Here is a 22,856-nt window from a genome sequence, read left to right as displayed (position 1 = left end):
AGTTGATGATTAGTTGTTTTTCTTCTGTCACAGCAAAAGTGTGACTATTGAGGGCTATTCCCTCATGGAAGAAAGGGAAGGTGGAAGACAGCTTTTTAGATCTTGTCACGTTTTCCTCTTTCAGTAGAAAAAAAAAAATTCTTACAGAATCATTGTGGTTTTCACGTGACACCTGTTTTGGAGACGTCAGTTTACACAGTGATTTTCTACTAAACATTCTTTCTGCAGTATTTTTTAAAGTGAATTCCTCTGTCATGGAGGCTGAGGAGGAGTCACGGAAAGTATTTGCTGTCAGGCTGGCATAATTATATTTCTGTTGTGGTTACGTCTTAAGGATTGGGATCTTTTCGCAGCAATATTTTGCCATGACTTGATTCACAGGAGAAAGTGAGTAATGTAAACTGTCCTGTGCCAGCCGGAGTGGTGGGGGCTCCCCTGGGACCTCGGGACAGGACCCAGCAGCCGGGGAGGGAGGCAGGAGCTGACCTGGAGCTTTTCGGCTCCCAGTACGAGTGTGTTGACAACATGCACTCTTACAGGACACACAAAAAAACACCTCAGCTGTGTTGGTTTTAGTATTAAATTGGGTGCATGACACGTTTTTTTGTTGGAGACCTCCCTAGGTGCCTTCCCAGCCTGACGAAGTCACCCGTGTTTGAGGGTGTAGACGTGGCAGCCCTCCACTGCCCCCGCTTCCCCCCCTCACCTGGGAGGGCCCAGGTAGGTCATTCCCTGCGACAGGCACCCCTTCACTGTCAGCACTGCGGGTGCCGAGGGGCAAAGTGACCTGTGCCCAAACAGGCTGTAGGGTTGGGATGGCGGATGCCCGACAGCAAGTGGATGAGGTGGGCCGCGCAGCCTCTCTGTCTGGTTTGGTTGCTCTTGTACCTGATTCTTTAGTGCTTTCTCTTCCTGATTCATGGTGGAGCTTTTAAAAGTGCTCTGATGCTTTATAAGTTTTGGCTCCTCAAGAGATTTCTTTCCCTCCTCTTTGCGTTGCTTCTTGTTTCCTGTATGATTAGTTTGCTCTGTAACGACAGTTAACAGGCATGCAGTAATCTGCATAAATGGAGAAAAGCAAATGCGAATGAAAATGCGCCAGATAAGCGTGTTAGAGCTACCAGCCGATTTCACAGCATCACACAGCAAAGACAGAAAACACGAAATAATACATCACCCCTTATAACTGGCATAACATGACCAACACTGTGCCTGCAGCTGTACTACAGCACAGTACCAACATGTGCCACAGGAAGTGTAAAGCCAGGAATCCCATTTCAATTGCCGATTTTATGCTTCTGTTATTTTCCCAAGAACATTAAGTTTATTTTTCTTTTTAACTGTAAACCTTTTGCATACAGTCAAAGACTCTAAAAAAAATGGCTTTGTATGCCAAACTACTGCTGATGTTCTCCATGGCCTTGGTATTACAGTCAACATCTTTATGATTCAGTTCTGCATTTCCATTCTTCACAGGGCTGTTATAACACTTAACTAATTAATGTCTATGCATTGTTTGATGTCCTTGAGCAAAGAGGAATATAAGCTACAGATGTACAGGCAAATAATAGTATTTCAGGCTTGATGAACTCTAGTTTCAACCTGTAATCACAATACTGAATTGCCAAAGTGAGAAGCAGAAAAGAAGCTCTGAGAAGCTGCAATGAAGAAAAGATCTCTGAAAGTGTTACCTTTTTTCCTCTCTACTGATGAAATGCTTCATTAGGTTATTTCCTGAGTTTGAAGCATTATTATTTTTTCATCCTAGAAAGTAGTTGTTATTCTAATAATGTAATGGGTGAGAAAAAGAAAAATTTCTCCTCTAAATCATAATTCTCAGGATGGTCTGGGTGACAATTTCTGTGCAGGCTAAAAAATAAAGAATATTGTCCAAGATTCATTGTTCCATTAATTGCTTCTATTCTAGGGCAAGACTTCTTCCAGCTTGTCTTCGGGACTGTCATTTACATTTAACATCTATGCTGCAATGCAATCACAATAAGCGACAGTATTTTCAGTTTTGCAGTCAGCCATTGTGTTTGCAGTCTCAGTGACTGTCACAATTTTAGTATTCAACTGTGAATGTTTACTGCCTAGTTCAAGTTTGGTTCATTGAGTTCAAAAATAGTAAAAACATGAAAGAAAGATTTCAGCTGATTTTGAATGAATTTTGACAGATTTCTAATCTGCTTCCAGGGATTCCACAAGTAAAACAGAAGCAGCTTTTGGAGGATAAATGATTTGTTGAAAATTAATTGCTTAGCTCTAATTAGGACAAACATTTTTACTCATAGAAGTGAATGGAATGTACAGGCTCAGATGTTTATTGATTCAAATGTGTAGCACTTTTGTTTGTGAATAATTTTGAAACTGATAATACCCAAGTTCAATTATTGTATGTTTAGTTACTATGGATACTTGGTTTGCAAAATGTGTGGCTTTATGGCTAAATTTCTGCCACAAACCATATTGTTAAATAATATGTCTTTTTTTTAGACAAACAAAGTGGCATGGGAGTATGTTCATAGTCATGCACACAGATCTGGCAGAGAGAAGTCTGAGTAAATATCAGTGAGCTTTATTTTACAACCATCTCCTTGTATGTCTTGGAGTAGAATTGTCAGATTTTTATAAATAGGCCTTTTTTAATAATGGCTTTTATGTAGAAGTTCAATAATTATTTTTGTTTTGACAATAGCATCCCTGCTTCTATGTCCCCACACACCGGTACTAATGCAGCTCTCCTAAAGCCCAATCAGCTTTCTTGCCCTTTGCTGGTTTTGCCCAGTCTCATGCCAGTATTGTGGTACAAACTTCAGTTATCAAGACTAAGCATGCTTCACTTTTAACATGTTTTCTCTGATAAAAGACTTCTGCATTTGTTTCATTAAATACTGTCAAGTATTACTCAATGACACATTAACCAATAAGCAACGTGTAACAAAGCTGCTCCATGCAGTTGTTACTGTCATGTTCCCATCCCATGCTCAGGTCCTGGGGCTGTCCCTGACTGTTGTGCTTTTGGGAATCCTCCCAATGGCCAGATTCTGCATGAAAATCAATGTCTATTCAATAAAAAATTAGTTTAAAGTTAAAATTTCCTTTTTTACCAGTAGTTAGAAATCAGGGTCTTTAAACACAGTAAGACACAACTAGTTATAGCTGGAACAGCAATGCTCAAGTGAATAGCTGAACCACTCGTGGGATGTGGGTTGCAGGGTGGTTTACTGAAGCCAGTAAGAAGTGGCAGCAGTGACCTGTGAGCCACCATCCTGAGGTCTGTGGCAAAGCCCAGCTGAAAACAAAACTTCTCTGGACACACTTCCATAAGCAGGGCCTCTTCCTCAAACATAAGAGAAAAGATTTATTTCTTCATCTTCAAATTTCTGACCAGTTTGTAAAAAGTTAGGTGACAATCTTAAACTTTTTACTCATAAAGCAGTAGAAGAGAATCATTATTCATTCAAGGTATCACTACTCATTAATTAAATCAATCCTACAACATGAGAGTTGAAAGTGCAGTCTCCATGTGTATGTGCTAGCAGGGTGAGAAGGTGTCAGTGGATGGGCTCCAGTATTTATGCAGCCCCCTTTTCAGGGCATATGATATATGTAGCCTCAGTTGTCCTGCAGATAAAGGATAATTTTCATGTTTTTGTTTTTAACATCTTATGCAAACTGAATGATTGATTTAAATGACCCATCATGTGCAAACAGCTCAATTGGCCATTCGATGTGGTGCTATCACAGTGAGCGTAAAATGTCAAAAAAGTAATAACAACGAAGTTTAAGAGAAGTGGGTGTTTCATTCATGGCTAGGAAGAGCCTTGCAAATGAAAAGGGGCACCTGCTGAGCTTCACTGAGGAAGTGATGTTACTGACTGCCTATGAGAAAACACATGGACTCAGTCTGAAAGACTGGTCACAAAGGCTAGGCCATGATTCAAACTTTCAAAATGTTTTACAGTTTCATTAGGATGAGGTCACTATTGAAAAAAAAAAAAAGGAAAAAACAAAAAAGGAGAGGTGTTTGGTATTTGAAAGCTTGATATTTTAAATTCTTGTTAGATAACCTGAAGGTTAGAATTTCATAATTTCACACAGCTGGTTTATGTGTGATTTGAATGGCCAAGAGTAGCACAGCATGTAAAATAACTTAAAAATACATTTTAATTGTAATTTAAACAGGAATTAAGGTAACAAATTACTGTTTTCTGTCATAACATGTAAAAACCATAATTATTTCCACATTTATTGGTGAAAAAAGGCATTAGTTTGTTCTCATATAGCTCTCATCACCCTTACCTAGTGTGATTTTGTAATTTTTGTTTTAAATTCATAATGCATCGTGAATGGATCCTTACAGTGAAACGTCTTTGTTTTGGGAAATACTTTGTAGTTTTGCCTCATTCTATTCATGAAAATGTAACAATTTAAAGGTAAAATTTTCATAGGTTGTCAAATCAGATGAGAGAAGTCCTAGATGAAAGAAAAATGTGCTCCTAAATACTACGGGCTTAATCATAGGCAGAATATTGAACTTTACAGGATTTAATTCATCGAGGAAGAATGTATCTTGGCATGCAGTTTTTTGGCATTGTACTGGCATAAGAACAGTATGAACATAAGGAGAGTCAGAGTCAAAATGCAAACCGTGAGGAGAAATGCAACAGTAGATTTGAACAACGTCGAGCCTTGTGGTTTGTATTTTTGATCCAATTTTGTACTTCCTTTAGTTCTGTGAGGTTTTTAAAAGAGCTTTGAGGTATAAATTTAGAGTTTTCATTGGACGTGGAGGTGAGGAATTTGCTAGGATCCACTAGTATTGTTGAGACTAAAAATTAGTATGTTCTTTCCTGTCATGCTCAGTTTTGCCAGATGTAATAGAATTGCCAGCTGTTCCTTGTTGCTTGCTAAAATCAGTTTGTCTAGCTGTTTTTCTTGAGTGTGTGTAAAGATCTGGTTTGCACAAACCAAACCAAACCAAAATCAAAATAAGGAGTATGAAAACTGTAGATAAAGATCTGTTGAAGGTTGTATCAGCAAAAAATAGCGTGAAGCACTAGGAGAGTGTTGTGAATCAAAGGGGTATTTTGTAAATCTGTAGTTAGTTTTGTAAAGCCAGTACAGTCATCTCAACCGTTATTCTTGACTGAAATAGGAAACACAACACTGTTGTAATTTTTTCAGACTAGTGAATGTTGGGACTTTGAAATGTAGAGATCATGACTGTTCTTAAAGTTTCTGAAATCATGAATCTGGGTTATGAACACAATTGAATTGGCTTAAAAATTCCAAGATAAAGATAATGAAATTAAAGCATACTGATATACATAAGCTTTCTAGGGTATGCTGACAGTATTTGTTTTCCTGGTCTTCATCTATGAGGCAAGATGATACAACTTTTCCTATAAAGAAATTTGGATGCTTGTTGGTAGGCAAGTGTTTCAGTGCCTTTCAGGCTATCTCAAAGCAGAGAAAAAGATCATGAAACAAAATTGCATGTTATATTCTTAAATATTTGCTCAGCTTTCACTGTTTTTTAAAAAAACTTCTCTCTTTTAATTTTGGTATTTCATGTGAACTTGAGGAGTTTGTGGTGAAGAGCTTACGTTAAGAATTAAGCAACCCAAAGTTTGCAGATGTTTACTGGCAAGGATTTGTTTTGTTTGAAATGTACAGGATTTTAACCACATGGATTTAGATCACCCAATTTCAATGCTCACAGAATTTTTAATATTAGTTCAACTTGTGAACTTCCTACCTAATTGTTGTTTTATGTAACTTGTGATGCCATGGAAATCACTGCCAGTTCACATTCATATAAGTGCAATTTTTGTGCTCTTGTGTTACAAGCTTCAAAAAAACACAGGAGTCTAAAAAAGGACAAAGGAACAGGAAGTGGATCGTTTTGTTTCAAGCACATTTGTATCAAAGTGTATCCTTTATCAGTTAATGCTTGCTAAAATCATGTTTCTGAGGAGTTGACGGATTCTGTTCCTGGCTGTTGGAGGTGGGGAAAGTCCTGTTCATCACAGAAATCTTCTTAGGAGGTTTCTTTGCTGGTGAGTTAGTGGAAGGGCAAAGGTGAAGGACTGAGGAGAAAATTCTTTCAGTAACGCAAGTATTTCCTGTAGATGGCAATTACATACAGGTCTGTGAACTTCAGTTAGCTACCCACAAGCATTTGAACTGTGAGCTCAACATAGTGTTGGTCTAACCTTCCTTTATTTCTGTATTTCCAAGATATCTGGTAGAGACTTTTCAAAATGAAATAGTTTGGTTTTTGATTTTTGTTTTTGTTTTTGTTTTTCTTACAGTCTGTATAGCATAGGAGAGTTTGTTAAGTAGGAAGCATAAATAGGAGTTTGGCTTTTTCCTGACTTTTTCTGCAAGCTACTATTCTAGCTGTGCTATTAAAAGCTACTCTATATGTAACCATTTTGCAGTTTTTTGTCAATTCATTGTTTGATGTCACATTGCGTAGGAGTTTTCTGTTTGAAGTTAATTTCTGAGCTTATTTTGGAGTAAATCGTTATATTTTCTTTACTCTGTGGCTCTTACTCAAATGAAAGTGTAGCTTAATGTTGCCCTCAAGTATTGTGGGAGCAGGATTATTATTTTTTTCCTCTCTCACTTCCTGATATGGTCAAATATAGCACACAGTGCTAGCAAGTTGTCTTTTGTATTGTTAGATGCCATTGACCGACTATGGTTTATCATCAAATAGGATTGTCCAAGAATGTCAGACTAGCATTATGGGAATGCAAAAGTGACTGGCATTAGTGTGAAAGTTATGCCTCACAGTAACTAGAAGCGTATGTACTGAGACTAAACATGTCTAATGTTATGGAATTCCAAAAATTAAATTATTTCAACTGTTTTCTGATCAAAGCAATGTTTGAAATAGCCCAAAAAATAGAGATGAGGGGTGGCAAAATAAAAATACTGGCTGAAAACCCTTGGGGAGTTGATTTTTCAGAGGTACTAACAATGCACACATCCTATGGAACTACAAGAACTCCTTTCATACTGAGTGCTTGAGTTATAGAGGCCTCAAAATTACTGCTTTAGCCTTAGTTTATTTTATGCATCACATCACATCTTTGCCTTAAATGTAATACTGTTCTATTTTGTCCCAAGAAGGAGATGGAGCTTGACATATTTTCTGATATGGTCACATTCACTCTTCTGTGCCAGCGCACACGCTCCCAGTGCAATGAGGTCTCCCTTTCAGTCAGAAAAGGCTCTACAACTGTGGTCTGGATTTAACCATCTCTTCAGTGCCTTTAATAGGCAGTTACCTTTTTTCCCCCCAAAGACCTCTCATTAAGGCAATTGGCTGGGTATTTCAGTGTTTCAGGATTAAATATATAGTGGGCTTTTTGTTTCAGAGTTTTACTTTGTCTTGTTAAACTTCTAATTGCCACCTGGACTTAATGTATTTGATGAATATCAGCTGGTACTTCACTCCTTTTCAGCGGCCACAGGCAGCTCTGGCCTGTCTTCTGCAGAACACCTCCTGCCGTGCAGTAGCATCAGTCCTCATATCTGACAACACTGTTCATACACTGTCTGTGGAAGCAAGGAGCAAAGGGGACTTCAAAAGCATTTTGCAGGCATTTGCTAATCAAATGCTAAAAAACTTCAAAAGGGCAGTGTTTTATTTATTAAGTTCTACACTGGCATTTTGTAACAGCTCACACAATTTTCAAATTATACTTTTGCATGTAATTTAAATGACCTGCTCTCAGCAGATATTTGATCTGCCAGCTACCTGGAAGAACACAGTGCATGTTTGCTATTGCCTTACTGATTTCCAAAGGCCTTTAGTGGGGAGAAAGGGTCTTTGACCACTGACAGTGATGGATTTACCCAATGATGGGTATGTCTGGCCCACTGATTTTTAGAAGTAGTAATGTCACCCATTTTGAATGACAGGAATAAGTTGAAAAATATATTATATCGAAATAACTGAAGTACTTTTTCAATTATTTTTTGCTTTAATGGTTTGATTAAAAGTACAATACTTTTTTTTTTTTATAAAACTATCTCAAAAGAAAAGTAGTGGTAGTTTATCTATAGGGCATAAGAAAAATAGAAGGAACTGGGAGTGATATCAGTGTTATTTTAGGCCTCGATGTGCAAACATTACAAGAGCCTGAGATTTTGTCTGGTTAATAAAAAACAAAGCAGGTTGTAGTTAGCTTTGCTTCGCAGTGATCATGGGCATATAGAGGTTTACAGTCTTGTGTGCTGGCATGAGCCGTTTCTGTGTATTTTTTTCACCCTAATAAGAAAAAAAAAGGTCTTGGGTTCAGTTCTGAAAGTCCCCAGTCATCTCTGTATTAGGTTGCAACTCAAGTAGCAAAGTGTGACTACAGCTAGTTCAAAAATGATCTGCTACTTATGAAAAATTATTAATCAGCAAACCCTGAAACATTTAGGCTAGGTTTCATCTCACCTAACTTAGGCTGCCTAGCAGTTATGAATCTGGTATGAGGAAATCATCTGGATAATGGAAGGAGATGACAGAGAGTAATTTATTCCACCTGTGTTATTAGCTGAAGTTATACAAGATTAATCCATTAATGTTTTGGGTTTTCCTATGTAATTTTCACACCAGCAACCGTAGCTGAATCTTAGCCTAAGTTTTCATATTGAGTCCAACATTTATGTTTTGAATATACCATTACAAAGCAGATAAACATATACATGTAACAAAATAGGCAAGATGAATACAAAGTCACTTAACCATTCCTGGATGCCCATGAAGTTTGATCTCAATAAACAAGCAGTTTATTTTCAATAGTGGCTGTTGAAATCAAGTTAATAACTCTGCCCCATTTCACAGGAGTGGAGTTACCAGTAGGAAAATGAGGATGAAAAGAAGGATGTCGTGCCTCTACTCCACTCCAATTAATAATGCCAAATGCTGCAGGAGCATTGTAATATGATGCATTAGTGGCTTTGCAGCTCCCGTTCTCCAGTTCTGCTCCAGGAATAGATGCATTTCAGTTCTGTTTCAAAAAGCAGGAATAATATAATAATAATTTTTGCAGAGCTGGGTAAAAGCTAGAATTTCACTAAAGGGAACAAGAGACTTGCTGGCTGTTGTCAGAGAAGAAATTTGTGAAAGGGTTAGGACAGGTCTCACAGAACTTTCAATGACAATTCTGCAAAACTTCAAGATATTTCATTTTACCATAAGAGCACAATATTTTTGCATGTTTCAGGCTTTGCCTTTTCAAGTGTCAGGTTTGTAACTACATCATGCACACACTTTAAAAAAAAAGTACCCATAGCAAACATAACGTTTGTCCTAGTCATGATGGCTTTGAAATTCTTAGTAATCGAATATGTTTAGCTGCATAGCTAAATATTTTTATTTGAAAGATTGGAGAAGTATGTGTGGGGTTAAGAAGAGAGGAGGTAATTTGCCATGACCTATTTTCATTCCATTCCAATCAAAATTGCACCACTTAGCTGAGTACTAAAAAGGGATGCCTGAAGCACACTTGCATTAAATCATCTGTTAATGTCAGGCCGAATTTCTGGCTTGTAGGTGGTGACACCCTCTGCAAGGGGATACCTGTATTCTGCACACTCGTCAGAAACTTTTATGTGCTGGGATAGCAAAAAACCAAAAGCCTGAAATACTGATAGCTGATGTGAAGAAAGATCTCTGAAGACATAAGTTAAACTAAGAAAACAGTTCAAAATATACATCTTTGCTGCAACTAGCTCTGAAGTAATGGTTGTCTCTAATACAGCCAAAATGACGTTTTGGCACAAGACATTAATAGAATGAATTGTTCTTGAAGTAAAACTGAATATTTGAGAATTCAGTTGTGGTGTGAAAGAAATGTAACTTCTCCAAGTTCCATGATATTGCAGCAACATTCAGCTTCTGAGCAGGTATCACAAACAGTTAACTATTTGTCCCCGTTCCTTAGTCTGAAAATCTAAATAAGATAAAGCTTTCTCAAAGCTTTAACATGTTTTGATTTCTGTCTGGAACAAAACACCAAAGAATCTTTTTTTTTGTTTGGTTTAGTTTGGGTTTTTTGTTGTTGTTGATTTTTTTTTTTGTTTGGTTTGGTTTTGGGTTTTTTTTGTTCTTTTGGTTTTAGTTTTTCTTCACTTTATTTTGAGCCTTCTCATGTCTCTTTCATCTAGTTTTGGGTCTGTGGCTCCCATGGAATCCAGTAGGTAGGTCCCGGCTATAATGCAACATAGAAATGAATTCAAAGTTCCTGATTTAGTAAAACATGCAGGCATGTATATATAAGCTGCAAAGGTCTAGTTTGCAAATGTGCTTGGTAGCAGAGCTCCTTTCAGCACAGCATTCTGGTGGCAGACACCATCCCACATTGTCCCATCTCCTCTCTCCCTCTCCAATACCTCATCCAGTGGACAGAAGTGAGGTTTCAGAGCGAGCAGCTCTGCCTGCATGGGAAGCCTGGGTGTTGTGGTCTGTGGTCATGAGCAGCTGAGTGAAACACACTCAAAACAGGGGCTTGACAGGTCTGTCACTGCTGTGGCACACTCTGCATTTACAGCTTAGCACTGTTGCTTTAGCGCTCTCTGTGCCAAATGAAGTCATTAGCAGATTTGAGATCTATGAACCATCTGTGCCTGGTATCTGTTCATCCTTGAGTGTGAAAGAGCTATCGGTGCAGAGCTGTAGTGGGATGTAGTGGTGCTAGAGGGTCTCTGGGGTATGTCTTGGTGGTTTGAATTAATGTGCCCCTCACAGAGCATTTACTGCCCACCCCTTCCTCCTGGCTAACGCTTGGGTCTCTGGAGAAGCCTGTTAACATGAGAACTGGTTACAGCTTCTTTTGTTAAATATTTGCCAATGGCCAGGAACACCCAGCCAACTTTGGTGTGAATGAGAAACTTAATAATCCATGAAGAGGATTTTTTTATATCTTTAATTTACATTACATTGGGTTCATAAATTAGGGAAAAAAGCATTAGTTATGGCTTTCTTCCTGGTGGTGGTTAGAATACACCAGCTATGACACACCATTTACAGAGATGGCTGGAGCTATTGTATGTCAAAGCTGGAAATGATGTTGACCTTATCAGTGCAATGTACCCTCTGGTTGTCCTTCTTGTGAGGGTTTCTTACACATGTTATAAGAGCTACCTCCCTGTGTTGCAGTCACGTACAGGAACACGTGGAGACAAAATGATTGATTATTAGTCCTGGTGTTTGCAATTTGATCTTTGTGGCAAGTGTTAGCCCATAATGATTTGTTTTCTTTCCCTTACTCCCTTGTTGACATTTTTCATTGTCTTAGTGTCCGAAATTCCAAATCTGAAATGTCCTGCTATCAAGTCTGAGTCTGCTTTATTTGACTCAAATGCAAATCCATAGTATAAAGTAATATGAATGAAGTCTGAACTGAAAGAAAATTCAGCTGGGTAAATTCAAACCGAAGCCTTCATACCCTGCCAAATGCAAACACCAAAATAAATCTTAGTGGCTGTCCACCAGACTGCGAGTCTGGCACAGACAGAAATTGCTCAGACAGTAGCTTCAGAAATCTTAAGAACAGAGACCTCCTTAAGGGGTAAATTTACAGAGTTTTCATGTGCCACTCAGAGAGCAAATAAAATTTAACAGGTTACAGTAATTTTTGTTTGCTGATAAAGAATGCCTGAGAATAATGGTCAGTTAGTAAAGCTGATTTACTCTCCATGCAGTCTGGGGAAGATTATGTCTTCTACTGGGGTTACCTTACGGAGCACAGGATACCTTTCTAAAACATGTACAGTCTCTCAAAAGGACTTCTTTCTTTTTTTTTTTAATTCAATTAGTTTATATAATATTGTTTGGTTTTTGAAATAGCAGTTTCTTTTAAATAAAAGTGCGGGATTTATTGCCATGGGGCCAACTCAAACACTGAGAATTGGTTCTTTGAATTGTTAGTGAACTGAATGGCCAATCAGGCTATAATGATAAGCCATCAGAGCTCTAGGATACTCTTAAGTTTTGCATTGGGCAGGTTTGAAAAGTCTGTGACTCTCCTCTGAGAATTTTCTGTTGGTTCTCATGCTGGGAGATGTGTTATTTCAGAAATTTTAGAAATGACAAGGAATTCGACTTCACAACTTTGAAGTTCTGAAATACATACGTATTTTTCCTTGTTTGTGGGTATAACAAACTCTATGAGTACTCTGTTCTGTCTCTGTATGTGGATATGCAGTTTTAGTGCTGCGTGGCTGGATAGAGAGGAATTTTTAGAGGAATCAGAAGGGACAATCTGAACAACGACATGAATTAAATACCCGACATAAATTATTCTGCAGGAGTTAAGATGATAAGGGCCATGCCTTTGTAAGGAAGAACCCATTTCTTGAAGTGCCAGATTGCTGAGAACTGTTTATTCTTTTTTATTTTAAAATATTGGATCACACAGAATCAGAACCTAATTATAGTATAAGGAATAAGGTGGGTCAGTTAATGCAGAAAAAAGACAATGCAAGGTGACTGGGAAACCCTAAAGAAATACTGTGATGCATGAGAAAGACATTGTTTATTTTGCTTTGTTGTTTGGTTTTGGTTGGGGTTTGGTTTGTTTTGTTTTCCTAGAAATTGAGTTAGTTAACTTCCATTCCCAATAAGTTTTGATCTGTAAACAATTGCCTCAGGAACAAGGAGCTTACCTGTGCTCTCCTGCAGCAGTGTTAGATACTCCAGATTTCACTGTTATTTGATCTACACGTAAAAGTCTCTGAATCCTGGGAAGCTCAGAAAATAGATTTTCTCTTCAGGTGTTCTGTGAAAGGAATGCCTTCTTCCTTTTGCTTATTGGGAGGTGTGGTCTACAATATCAACTTGTGGTGGATTTTTGGATTGAAATCTCAGAACTGCCCTTGGTAGGACTCATCTTTAACTTTGGGATTTAAAAGCTCTTAAAAGTTTACAGAAATAGAAATGTAGAGGATATTAAGTAGATATTTAGAGACTTTGTAGCAAATCTAAAAGAAAACAACCAACTCCATCCTCAGTTGAGAGACTATGGAGATTTCATTTTTGATACCTGTTACCAGCTGCTCACTGTTCGTGAAGGATTATCATTATATCAGAATTCCTCACACTGTAAACAATGAGATCTTCCCTCCACCACCACCACCACCTCAATTCCTCTCTCTCCATTTGCTGACGACAGAAAGCATCCATAAGAAAGGTTACTGTATATAGTACACTTTATATGTGCATCACTGGATCTTTCACACCTGAGTTTAAAAAGGGGAAATGATTGTCTCCTAGGAGATTAATCAAACCCCAGAACACCTGAAACTTCTTATGCCTTTGGTAGGATTGTGAGCAAAATCATGTAGCTCAAAATTCACTGCACCAGTTAGAATTCCACCTGTGTTTATGCACTTAAATACCTTTTTAGATCAGACCTGGTATACTCTGGATTCTCAGTCTCATATTTGAAATTGCAAATAATTAGAAACTGGATGGTATTTCCCTACCATACTTGGGTATTGAGATGCAACCTCATACTGTGAAAGTATCTAAACCAGAGAGGTTAAAAACTGCCTCACAGCAAACTACTCTTGAAAGACGCTCTTGATGTCTAAATCTCAGAGCACCAATTCATCTCACGTTTTTCTTTACATATAACCTGGTACAAAATGCTAATGTATCTTTATGAAAGGGAAAAATTAAACTATTGCGACTTCTCTGTGTAAAACTTTTCAAAGAATGCATAACTTTACTAGAAAATTATGAAAGTCTCCGTAACTCTACAGTGATCAAAATTCACTATTGCTAATAAAAACAGGTTTATGGTAATAATAGGAGATTTGCTAGGATGAGGGATTCATTTAGTTCTAAGAAATGTTTGACCTCTGCAAATTCATAATACATCAGAGAGACCTAAGGTCCACATAAACTGGCTTTCTTTCTCTTTTACCTGGAAGGCACTATTTTTTCAATAAATACTAAAATCAAGTAAATATTTTTAGTACCAGGATAATTGCCACTTTAAATGGACTCATCTTTGCCAGAAGTTGTCTGACACTTTATATCTAATGCCAGCAGGAAAAAAATAATTAAGATATATGCTTTTGGTAACTGATCAGGAACATTTGAATGGGTTACATAAATAATAGACTAATCAAAGTATTGTCTAACCATTTAAAAAAACACATGCCCTACTGCATGTACATTTATTTAAATTAACATTGCTGTCAGAATTTATGAAAAATTTTGAAAGAGGATTTAATTTTCACCTTATGGTTAATGCTCTCATAAATAATAATTTGTCAATTTATAGGATAAGATATAATATTAAATTGTTCCGTGTGCCTCTTTAAAATGGAGGTGTACATTTACTGTTCTGGGCAATTACTCCATGGATAAAACTGCAACTTTCAAATCTCATTTTCATGTCTGTCAAATCCTACTCTAACTCATTTTCTCTTCTAACAAGAATTAATGATATTAATAATCTAATGTTTTGCAGAAGAGACCTGGGACTTTTCTTGTATATGCAGTGTTTTTCTACATAAAATATTTTATGTCATTGATAACTGAGATATTATCTAAAAAAAATTTAAAAAATACAAAGCCAGCTGTTCCAAAAAGAAAAAAATCAAATATTTAAAAAATACAATTGTAATTAGGTTCTGTTTTTGTTTAACCTCATGAAAATGATACTTGCTAATAATTTACCAAGTGCTGATCTATCTTGGAGTTGAACACCAAGAAACTTCAGTCTGATAGTTTGGGGTAGGGTGATATTTCCTTGTGAGCAACTTCCATTCTTTCTACTCTTTTCTAAAACCACTTTATCTTTGTATGGTTGTATGAGGGAAGAATGCAACTTTGAGATTAAATGAAAGGTTGTATTTCTCTTGAATGGCAATTTGAATATGCTTTTTTGTGGGATCTTTTACATGCAAACCAAAATACCCATGTTGAAGATACACTATTGCACGGTCTTTGTATTTATTTGTGCCCGTATCAGATTACCACAGTCATGGCTGCTATTTACTTCAAAAATGTCCCATATATATTCTTTGGGCTCCACTGGTATTCATTAAAAGATGCTGTGACAGTCTGGCATCAGGCAAGTCGATGCATGGAAACAGCCGCTTTTCACCATCAGTCGCTGTCTCTGGGTTGAGCTTCTCAGGCTCTGTGGAAGGTGACTTCCCCTCGTCCCCTCCCGCCCCCCCACCCTGCACAGGAAAGTAGGTCCCCTGCATGTGTTTAACCCCACATTTTTTCAGGACACTAATATTGCTGCTTTTAATTGACTGCAGTTTTACAGGAGAGTGTGTCCCAGATGTGACTGCTCTAAAATGAAAGAGCACCAGTGTTTAGCTTGAATGTTTCCCATCCAATTACCAATTGCCCCTTCATTTTATTTTGAAAGGGTTTTTCACTTGAGTATGGGGTTTCCAAATGATTCTGGTAATCCTGGATTTTTTCCCTTGTTTTTACAGGTGACCTGTAACTGTTTCACCATCAGTAATGGAGAGATGCAGGATGTTGGTGTTGGCCTGTATCCCAGGTACTGTGGACACTGATTCATTCACAGGAAAAATCTATGTTAGCTTTTTTCCCTTTTTTCCTAGGTAGCTCTAGGGGCCATCAAAGCAGCAGGTAACATGTCCAAAAGAGAAACTGGGAAATACAAATAAATTAAAGGAGAGTAAAAAAAGTATGTTCAAGTTGAAAACGTTCTGAATAGTCCTGATTACAGAGTTAAAACAGCTTAAACAGGATACATCTTTATATTTTATCATTACGGTGGTTGTAGTCTTTTCTAAGTAAGAATAAATGCTGACATCAAAAATATGTGCTTGGGTCTAGTAAAAGGAAATGTGTTCATCGTTGCTTTAGAATAGAGATAGACATTTTGCAGCCAAGAGCCTTCTGAACTGGCAATTAAAAGAAAAAGATTGAGTACATTTATTAGTAAATTACCATAACTGAGAAACCAGTAAGGTGAAAAGATAAGCCCCTTGAGAGATGGATGTTAATATTTGAATTACTTCTATTAGGTAAAAAGTACATACCAGGTAAGGTTTTGCCTTCATATAGTTAGCTACCTGTAATTATTATGTGGAAAATTAGTATGTGTAGTTTAAAATCATATTTTACTATCTCAATTTTTTTTTAATGCGTGGTTGAACTATGTTGTCAACACCTCAGTAGGTCTGTCACTGTAGTTTCTTTTTCTACTAATGTCACACGTGTAAGATCTGACTGAGGACACTTAATATCTTGAGGCTCGCTTTGTGGTAAAGATAAGGGAAAGGCGGTTAGGAGGACAGGGGATTTAGTGTTATGAAAAGTACATAATAGTCATTTGATTTCATAGTGGAATGGAAACAAAACATTTCAGATGCTTGGGAAAAAATGAAACATTATTTTGGAACATTACTATTAGTGAAATGTTTTCTTTTCGGTTGAAAAAATCCCCTGACTGGAAAGAAAGTGGCTGTCAATGTCCTGTGATAATGCAGTGCCAAGGGATGCAAGAAACTCTTTCCCCAGTCAGTTCAGAGCAATTTGAGTTTTGCTGTAGCAAATCACTCTGAGCTGGGAAAACTGTGAGCTTAAATCTGTGGTTCCCAAATCATAGACAAATGCCCTTCCAGATGAATTCATATGCTTCTAAATGAAATTGTCATCAAAACTGCTAGTGCTTCCACAAGATGAAATTTGATTAAAAGTGCTTTGTTTAGTCTCGTTAAGAGGTTGTATATTGTTGCATGGCTTGATAGCTTCAGCGTCCCTATATATGGTCTCATATGAAGCGCAACAGAGGCTCTCTCCCAGTGAACATTATTGGGTTCATATGGAGATTAACCACAGATATTTTGTGAGTCGGAAGGGATATCAAATGAGTCAGGCTCTTGTTGGTAGCTTCTTTAAGAGTCAAGAACTGAATAAACATGGTTTGGTGCAGGGCTCTGACCCTCAGCAACATCCTCTCTTTTGCCAACAACAGTTAGGATTTTGAGTTGCTGAATCAGGCAGACAAGGAAAGCAAATAAAGGCAGCCAGGAGCTGGATAAGCCAAAATTCTTCTTCCAGCCTATTGATGCCAGAATTATTATTTCAATGGGTCATTCCCATAGTGGAAGAATCATCAGCACTGTGTCTGCTTATGGCACTGATGTTAGGCTGGCAAAGTCAGTTGTTTCTCAGCTTATGAAACATGGGACTCAAAAGCATATAGTGGATTTTGTTGATGTTCTTAACAATCTTCTTCAAAAAAGAGGGAAGGGCACATCTCTTGCAGGAGATCCACCAACGTGTGTGTCTCTTGGGAGTGACCGCAGCTCCCCAGTGAGCTGTGCTGCTTCAGCTGACATGTGTCACAAGAACAGAGGCAGAACCAAAATATGTGTAAAACAGAGGCAATGTCTGTATCTCTTCTTTCAGCTTGATACACCAAGTGCTTTGGGTTTGGGACATGATATACTCCATTTTCTACCTGCTGTGAAATACAGGTTGATTGCTGGCCCCTTTATGCTCTGGTTCCACTGATGGTCAGGGTAACTGATAAGGTTAGTGCCCTGAAATTGAGCAGAAGCAGCAGAAATAACCATGTGCTCTGAGCTCTCCATATTAATTTTCCTCTCCTAACCAAGAACAGCTGATTTACTAGGGATTTTATTTGTTTTGTAACTTAATTGCTTGATACTTCAGATGTAATCATTTTAGCTACTTTTAAATGATTCAAGTGGAATGGCAGTGGAGGCTTCTCTGTAAAGTTCTTTCCTTCTCCCTCTCTAACACCCCTCTACAGCATGTCTTTACTGAACCACAGCTGTGACCCAAACTGCGTGATCGTTTTTGAAGGATACCAGCTTTTACTTCGCTCCGTCCGAGAGATCCAGATAGGTGAAGAGGTAATTAACTTGTCCTCCCTTCCATCACAGACACCTGCAACAATGACATCTCCCTAAACAAATTCCAGACTGCAGGGCCACCAGCTTAATATTTCGATGATATATTGATGCCACTTTCTAGCACATAGCTATCAGGGGGGAAATGATAAATAGAATCATCTCTTCACACTGCCTGGGCCCCGTAATCATTACTTCTCATAAATCACTAGCAGTCTTGATAAATTCTTGTTGCTCCTTTCCTCCTTAGGGCACTTCATTTTGTTTGTATTTGAATGTCTTTAGCCTGATGGAAACACTTACAATATTTCTGAGTGGAATGCAGTTTTCACTAAGGCATTGCAACAATAAGCATTTGTCAGTCTGCCACCATGCTATTGTAGTAAACCTTTCATTGACAGAGAAAGTAGCCAGACAAGGTTTGTTTTCTTGTCCCTTTCACTAGAAAAGACTTTAAAACATCCCTTCCAAGATATTTCTGATTCGATCTAAGGTATTCTCACCTTGTTTTATATGACAGCATTTGCTTTACTTTGAAAATAGTCATTTGTGGCTAGGTAAGCATTTCAAAGTAAATGTCTTTTGCAGCAATGCAATATTGAATTTGCTTAGTAAGGCCTGCAAAGATGTGTGTATATATGTAAGTTTACATGCATCAATGACCTATGCAGTTCTAGCTGTTGGTCATTTCAAAGTCATAATGTAATGTAAACATGGTTGACGCCTGTGTTTGAAACTCTGGAGAGATCACAGATATACATATTCTATGAGGTTGGTGCAAAAGTAATGCGGTATTGGACCATTAATTTTAAACCATTATAACTAGGCTTAAAGACATCTTTATTAATCAAAATAGGAACCATTACGATCAACACATTTTTGCCAAAGAGAAACAAGTTTGTTTATTCCTGTAGGGTAAAAATCTGTGCTTTGGGAATTGACGAACTCTTGGAAAGCTTTTTCTGCATCCTGCTGGTTGTGGAAGCATTTTCTCTGCAAAAAGTTATCAAGATGCCTGAAGAAGTGGCAGTCAGTTGGCAAGAGGTCAGGTGAATATGGCGGATGAGGCAAAACTTCGTAGCCCAATTCATTCAACTTTGGAAGCGTTAGTTGTGTGGTCAGGCGTTGCTGTGGAGAAGAATTGGGCCCTTTCTGTTGACCAATGCCAGTTGCAGGCCTCGCAGTTTTTGGTGCATCTCATCAATTTGCTGAGCAGACTTCTCAGAAGGAATGGTTTTACCTGGATTCAGAAAGCTGTAGTGGATGAGAAGAGCAGCAGACCACCAAACAGTGACCATGACCTTTTTTGGGTGCAAGTTTGGTTTGAGAAGTGCTTTGGAGGTTCTTCTTGGTCCAACCACTGAGCCAGTCATCACCGATTGTCATAAAAAATCCACTTTTCGTTGCATGTCACAATCCAATTGAGAAATGGTTCGTTGTTGTTGCATAGACTTCATGTTGTATGTTGTTGCATACACTTCAAAACAATGATTTTTCTGATTTTAGGTCAGCTCATGAGGCACCCACTTATGGAGCTTTTTCACCTTTCCAATTTGCTTCAAATGCTGAACAACAGTAGAATGGTCAATGTTGAGCTCTTCAGCAACTTCTCATGTAGTCATAAGAGGATCAGCTTTGATGATTGCCCTCCATGGGTCATTGTCAACTTCCAATAGCTGGCCACTACACTGCTCGTCCTCAAGGCTCTTGTCTCCTTTGTGAAACTTCTGGCACCACCACTGCACTGTACATTCATCAGCAGATCCTGGGTCAAATGTGTGTTGATGTTGCGAATTGTCTCCACTGCTTTGTGACCCATTTTGAACTCAAATAAGAAGATCGCTCAAATTTGCTTTTTGTCTAACATGATTTCCATAGTCTAAAATAAATATAAACAGCAAGTAATGAGTCAGTAGCAAAGAAACATAAAGCGAGAAAAGCACATTCGGATGATGTATAACATCACCACATTTACTTCAGAATGTATTCCAATATCAAAAGACAAATTTCAATGATGCAAAAACCGCAATTCCTTTTGCACCAACCTCTCTATTTTCCTCCCTGTGAAGTGTTTTCTTTTTTAATGTATCCTTTCTTTAAGATAGTAGGCCATCAAAATAAGTAAATGATAACATTTTGTAGGCAAAATATTCTGGAGAATCAACAGAAATGCTTTTGCATACTTACCTTTTTGCCAAGATAAATCTTTAAGGATGCAATATACTTTTGTGGAGCTATTAAGTGTAGACATCTTTCAGTCTGGCATTCTTGTCCAAGCCAAATTATAGACACTTTTCTTCCATTTTATTTATATACTGTAACATTCCCCTTGGCTTCCCAATTCACCAAGATGGGTTGTTTATTTAAAAATACATTAGATTTTAAGGTCTTCCCAGGATGCGTTTGTGTTAATTATTAAAGTTCTAAATTCTGAAGTTATTTTGATGTACGTGGATATATCTTTGTAGGTAAATTTCATAAAGCAATTCTTTGTAACAAGCAGCTTTTACAGAGCGGGAGGGGCCCTCAGGTGGCCCTGCATGGTTCTGGAGTGAGAAGTGAAGTAGAATTCCCTTGCAGGCATGACCACCATGCAGACTGTGCTACAGCTGTGCAACTGCAACCCACATTTAAGACTTGGTGTTAGTGGTCTGTAATCTACAGAAGTCTCTAGGTTAAAATCAGTGGTGAAGCAGATATGGTATAAGTTACAAGTCATTTATAAGGCAATCAGGAGATAAATGTAAGTTATAAAGCAGGGCAACTAGGACCAGTGTGTTTGCAGTGACTTTGGCAGTCATGGGAATATAGGCTTTAAAATGACTGCACTTTGTGTGGGTATATTATATTTTCTAGAAAACTTTGCCTCCAATGAGGCAGTAAAATAAAGTCAGAATTTTCCTAAGAGCTCAGGTTCTGGTGTCTTTGTTGCAACTATTGCTTCTGGTTTTGGTACTGAAAGGAAAACTTGCCTTAAGGAACATGTAAGATTATATATATATATATATATGCACTGTGTTAAAGCAGATGCCCTCTTAACTTACCTGGAAATAAAAGTCTCTGTCTAAGGAGAAAATGGGCATAAGTGAGAAAGCAAAGAAACAAAGTGAATATTAGTTTAGATCTGTTATGGAAAGAGGAAGGAGAATAAAATTGTTATGAGGGTATGTACAAGTCATCAGTTTAATATTATTTTCAACACCCAATTACTTTTTCCTCTTACACACCTGCTACTGTTTTTCATTTTGTGTTCTACATGGTAGGTTTGGTACAACTTCTTTCCACATGGCCTTGTTGCTTGCCTGCAGCAGGGTGAGCTCAGTTTTCTTAATAGCCATGTGTTGAATTTACACACCTGTGTACATGAAACTACATTACCTGTTATGAACTGAGCTTTTCTCATACTACTGAGGTCGTGATCTGAGCTAATGGGAGAGAATATACATGTTAGGGAGAAATCTGATGACGTTTTCTGAATAAATCAAGTGCTCTGAGGTGGTAAGATGAACATTGTTTCAAGTCAAGAGTCAACAAGAAAACTTAAATAATTATAAGCAGCAGAAAACTTGCCTTATCCTGTTCAAACTTATATGAGATTTAGATAGAATGAGATGACCTATGTAATAATTAATAGTAAGTAAATAAGCACTAAGATTTCTTAGAAATGAGAAACTATGTAGCAAGTGAGGCTCAGATTAGTGGATGACTATGGCTTTACCGTCCATAGAGGAACGAACTTCATAGGGCTTCTGGAGCCTTGTGCAGAAAATATCAGCAGCTGCAAAATGATGTGTTCAGTAGGCCAGTGAGAAGTAAAAATATTTTTGTACATTTGTAGTGCTTTCTATCAGAGGACACTACAACAATTTACTCACATAAAGGAGTTGTCAACCAACTATAGTCACAGGGAAAACAAAGACACGGGGAGTTGAGGTGCCTAGCCATTGTGGTCATCTCACTAATGTATAAAGAGGAAGGCACCAATACACGTGATTTGGGTTGTAAAGCAGAAGAAGAGGTATCATTACATTGAATGTAGCTGCTGCTGTGTGGCACAGTTTTATTCAAGAATAGCATTTATGCCCCAACCACGCTTCGGAGTTCTCATGCTGTACACAACAATTATATTTATCAAGTCATGGATAAAAAGGAAGCAAGATTATGAGGACCTCAAAAAGTTTTTATGTCCTAATGGAAGTTGTTTCAGTTCAGTTTTAGTTTCATGTCTAGGCAGATTTTGTTGGCTTTGCATGTTTTTGCAAGAAGGCATGCAGCATTTAGTGGTTTTTAATTGAATTTTGATTTGGGCTTTGAAATTTGTTCAAATCCTAAGGCCAAAATGTATCTCAGGCAGTACAAAATTAGGGCTCCTGAGACAGAAAATGTTTGCCTGAATCCTTGTAGAACGAAACTGCTAAATTTGATAGTGCTCTATATTTGGAAAACTATCCACTCCTAAAATCATATGCCAAAATTCTAGCCATCTAGGCCTTTGTGGCAAAGACAGTGGTGCCAGTACTGAAGCACTAAGAAATCATGAGTTATGAATGTTATGTTTTTGTAGGCATTGAAACAGGGGATTCATAGATAATTGCATGGTTTTCCAAGTTAAAGCTTTAAGAAAACAAAGTGTATTGCAGGAATCATAATAAAATACTGAGAGTTGGCAAGATGGCGAAGTCTCTAGTCCTTAAATTTTGCTTCAGAAACCAAAACTTCAGTTTTATCTTTAGCTATATTATTTGGGGTTTATATTAATGTGGTTGTATGGAATTGCATGCTCTTTGAGAGCAGAAAATTACCATTTTAACAAAACCACACTGCGTTCCCGTTGGCTTTTGCCTGTGAATGCTTTAGTTGATGTTGAAAATAACTGCTTTCATTTCTATCATTATATAATTTAATTGTCTGTTTAAATTACTTTTATAATCTTCAATGAATGTAGAATTTTTAGGTGAAAA

The 22,856-nt window shown here is 37.6% G+C and overlaps 1 protein-coding gene across 1 annotated transcript in view; it reads left to right on the top strand.

Moving 5' to 3' along the window:
• SMYD3 (SET and MYND domain containing 3) overlaps nucleotides 1-22,856 on the top strand; it is a 411,825-nt gene that overhangs the window by 309,723 nt on the left and 79,246 nt on the right. The window contains exons 6-7 of the mRNA XM_065632390.1: nucleotides 15,478-15,545; nucleotides 17,796-17,898. Of these exons, the coding sequence (XP_065488462.1) occupies nucleotides 15,478-15,545; nucleotides 17,796-17,898 (171 nt within the window). The remainder of the gene's footprint in view (nucleotides 1-15,477; nucleotides 15,546-17,795; nucleotides 17,899-22,856) is intronic.

This window comes from Caloenas nicobarica, chromosome 3 (assembly GCF_036013445.1).
Source record: "Caloenas nicobarica isolate bCalNic1 chromosome 3, bCalNic1.hap1, whole genome shotgun sequence".
NCBI classification, from domain to species: domain Eukaryota; kingdom Metazoa; phylum Chordata; class Aves; order Columbiformes; family Columbidae; genus Caloenas; species Caloenas nicobarica.
This window is presented reverse-complemented; position numbering and strand designations above follow the sequence as displayed.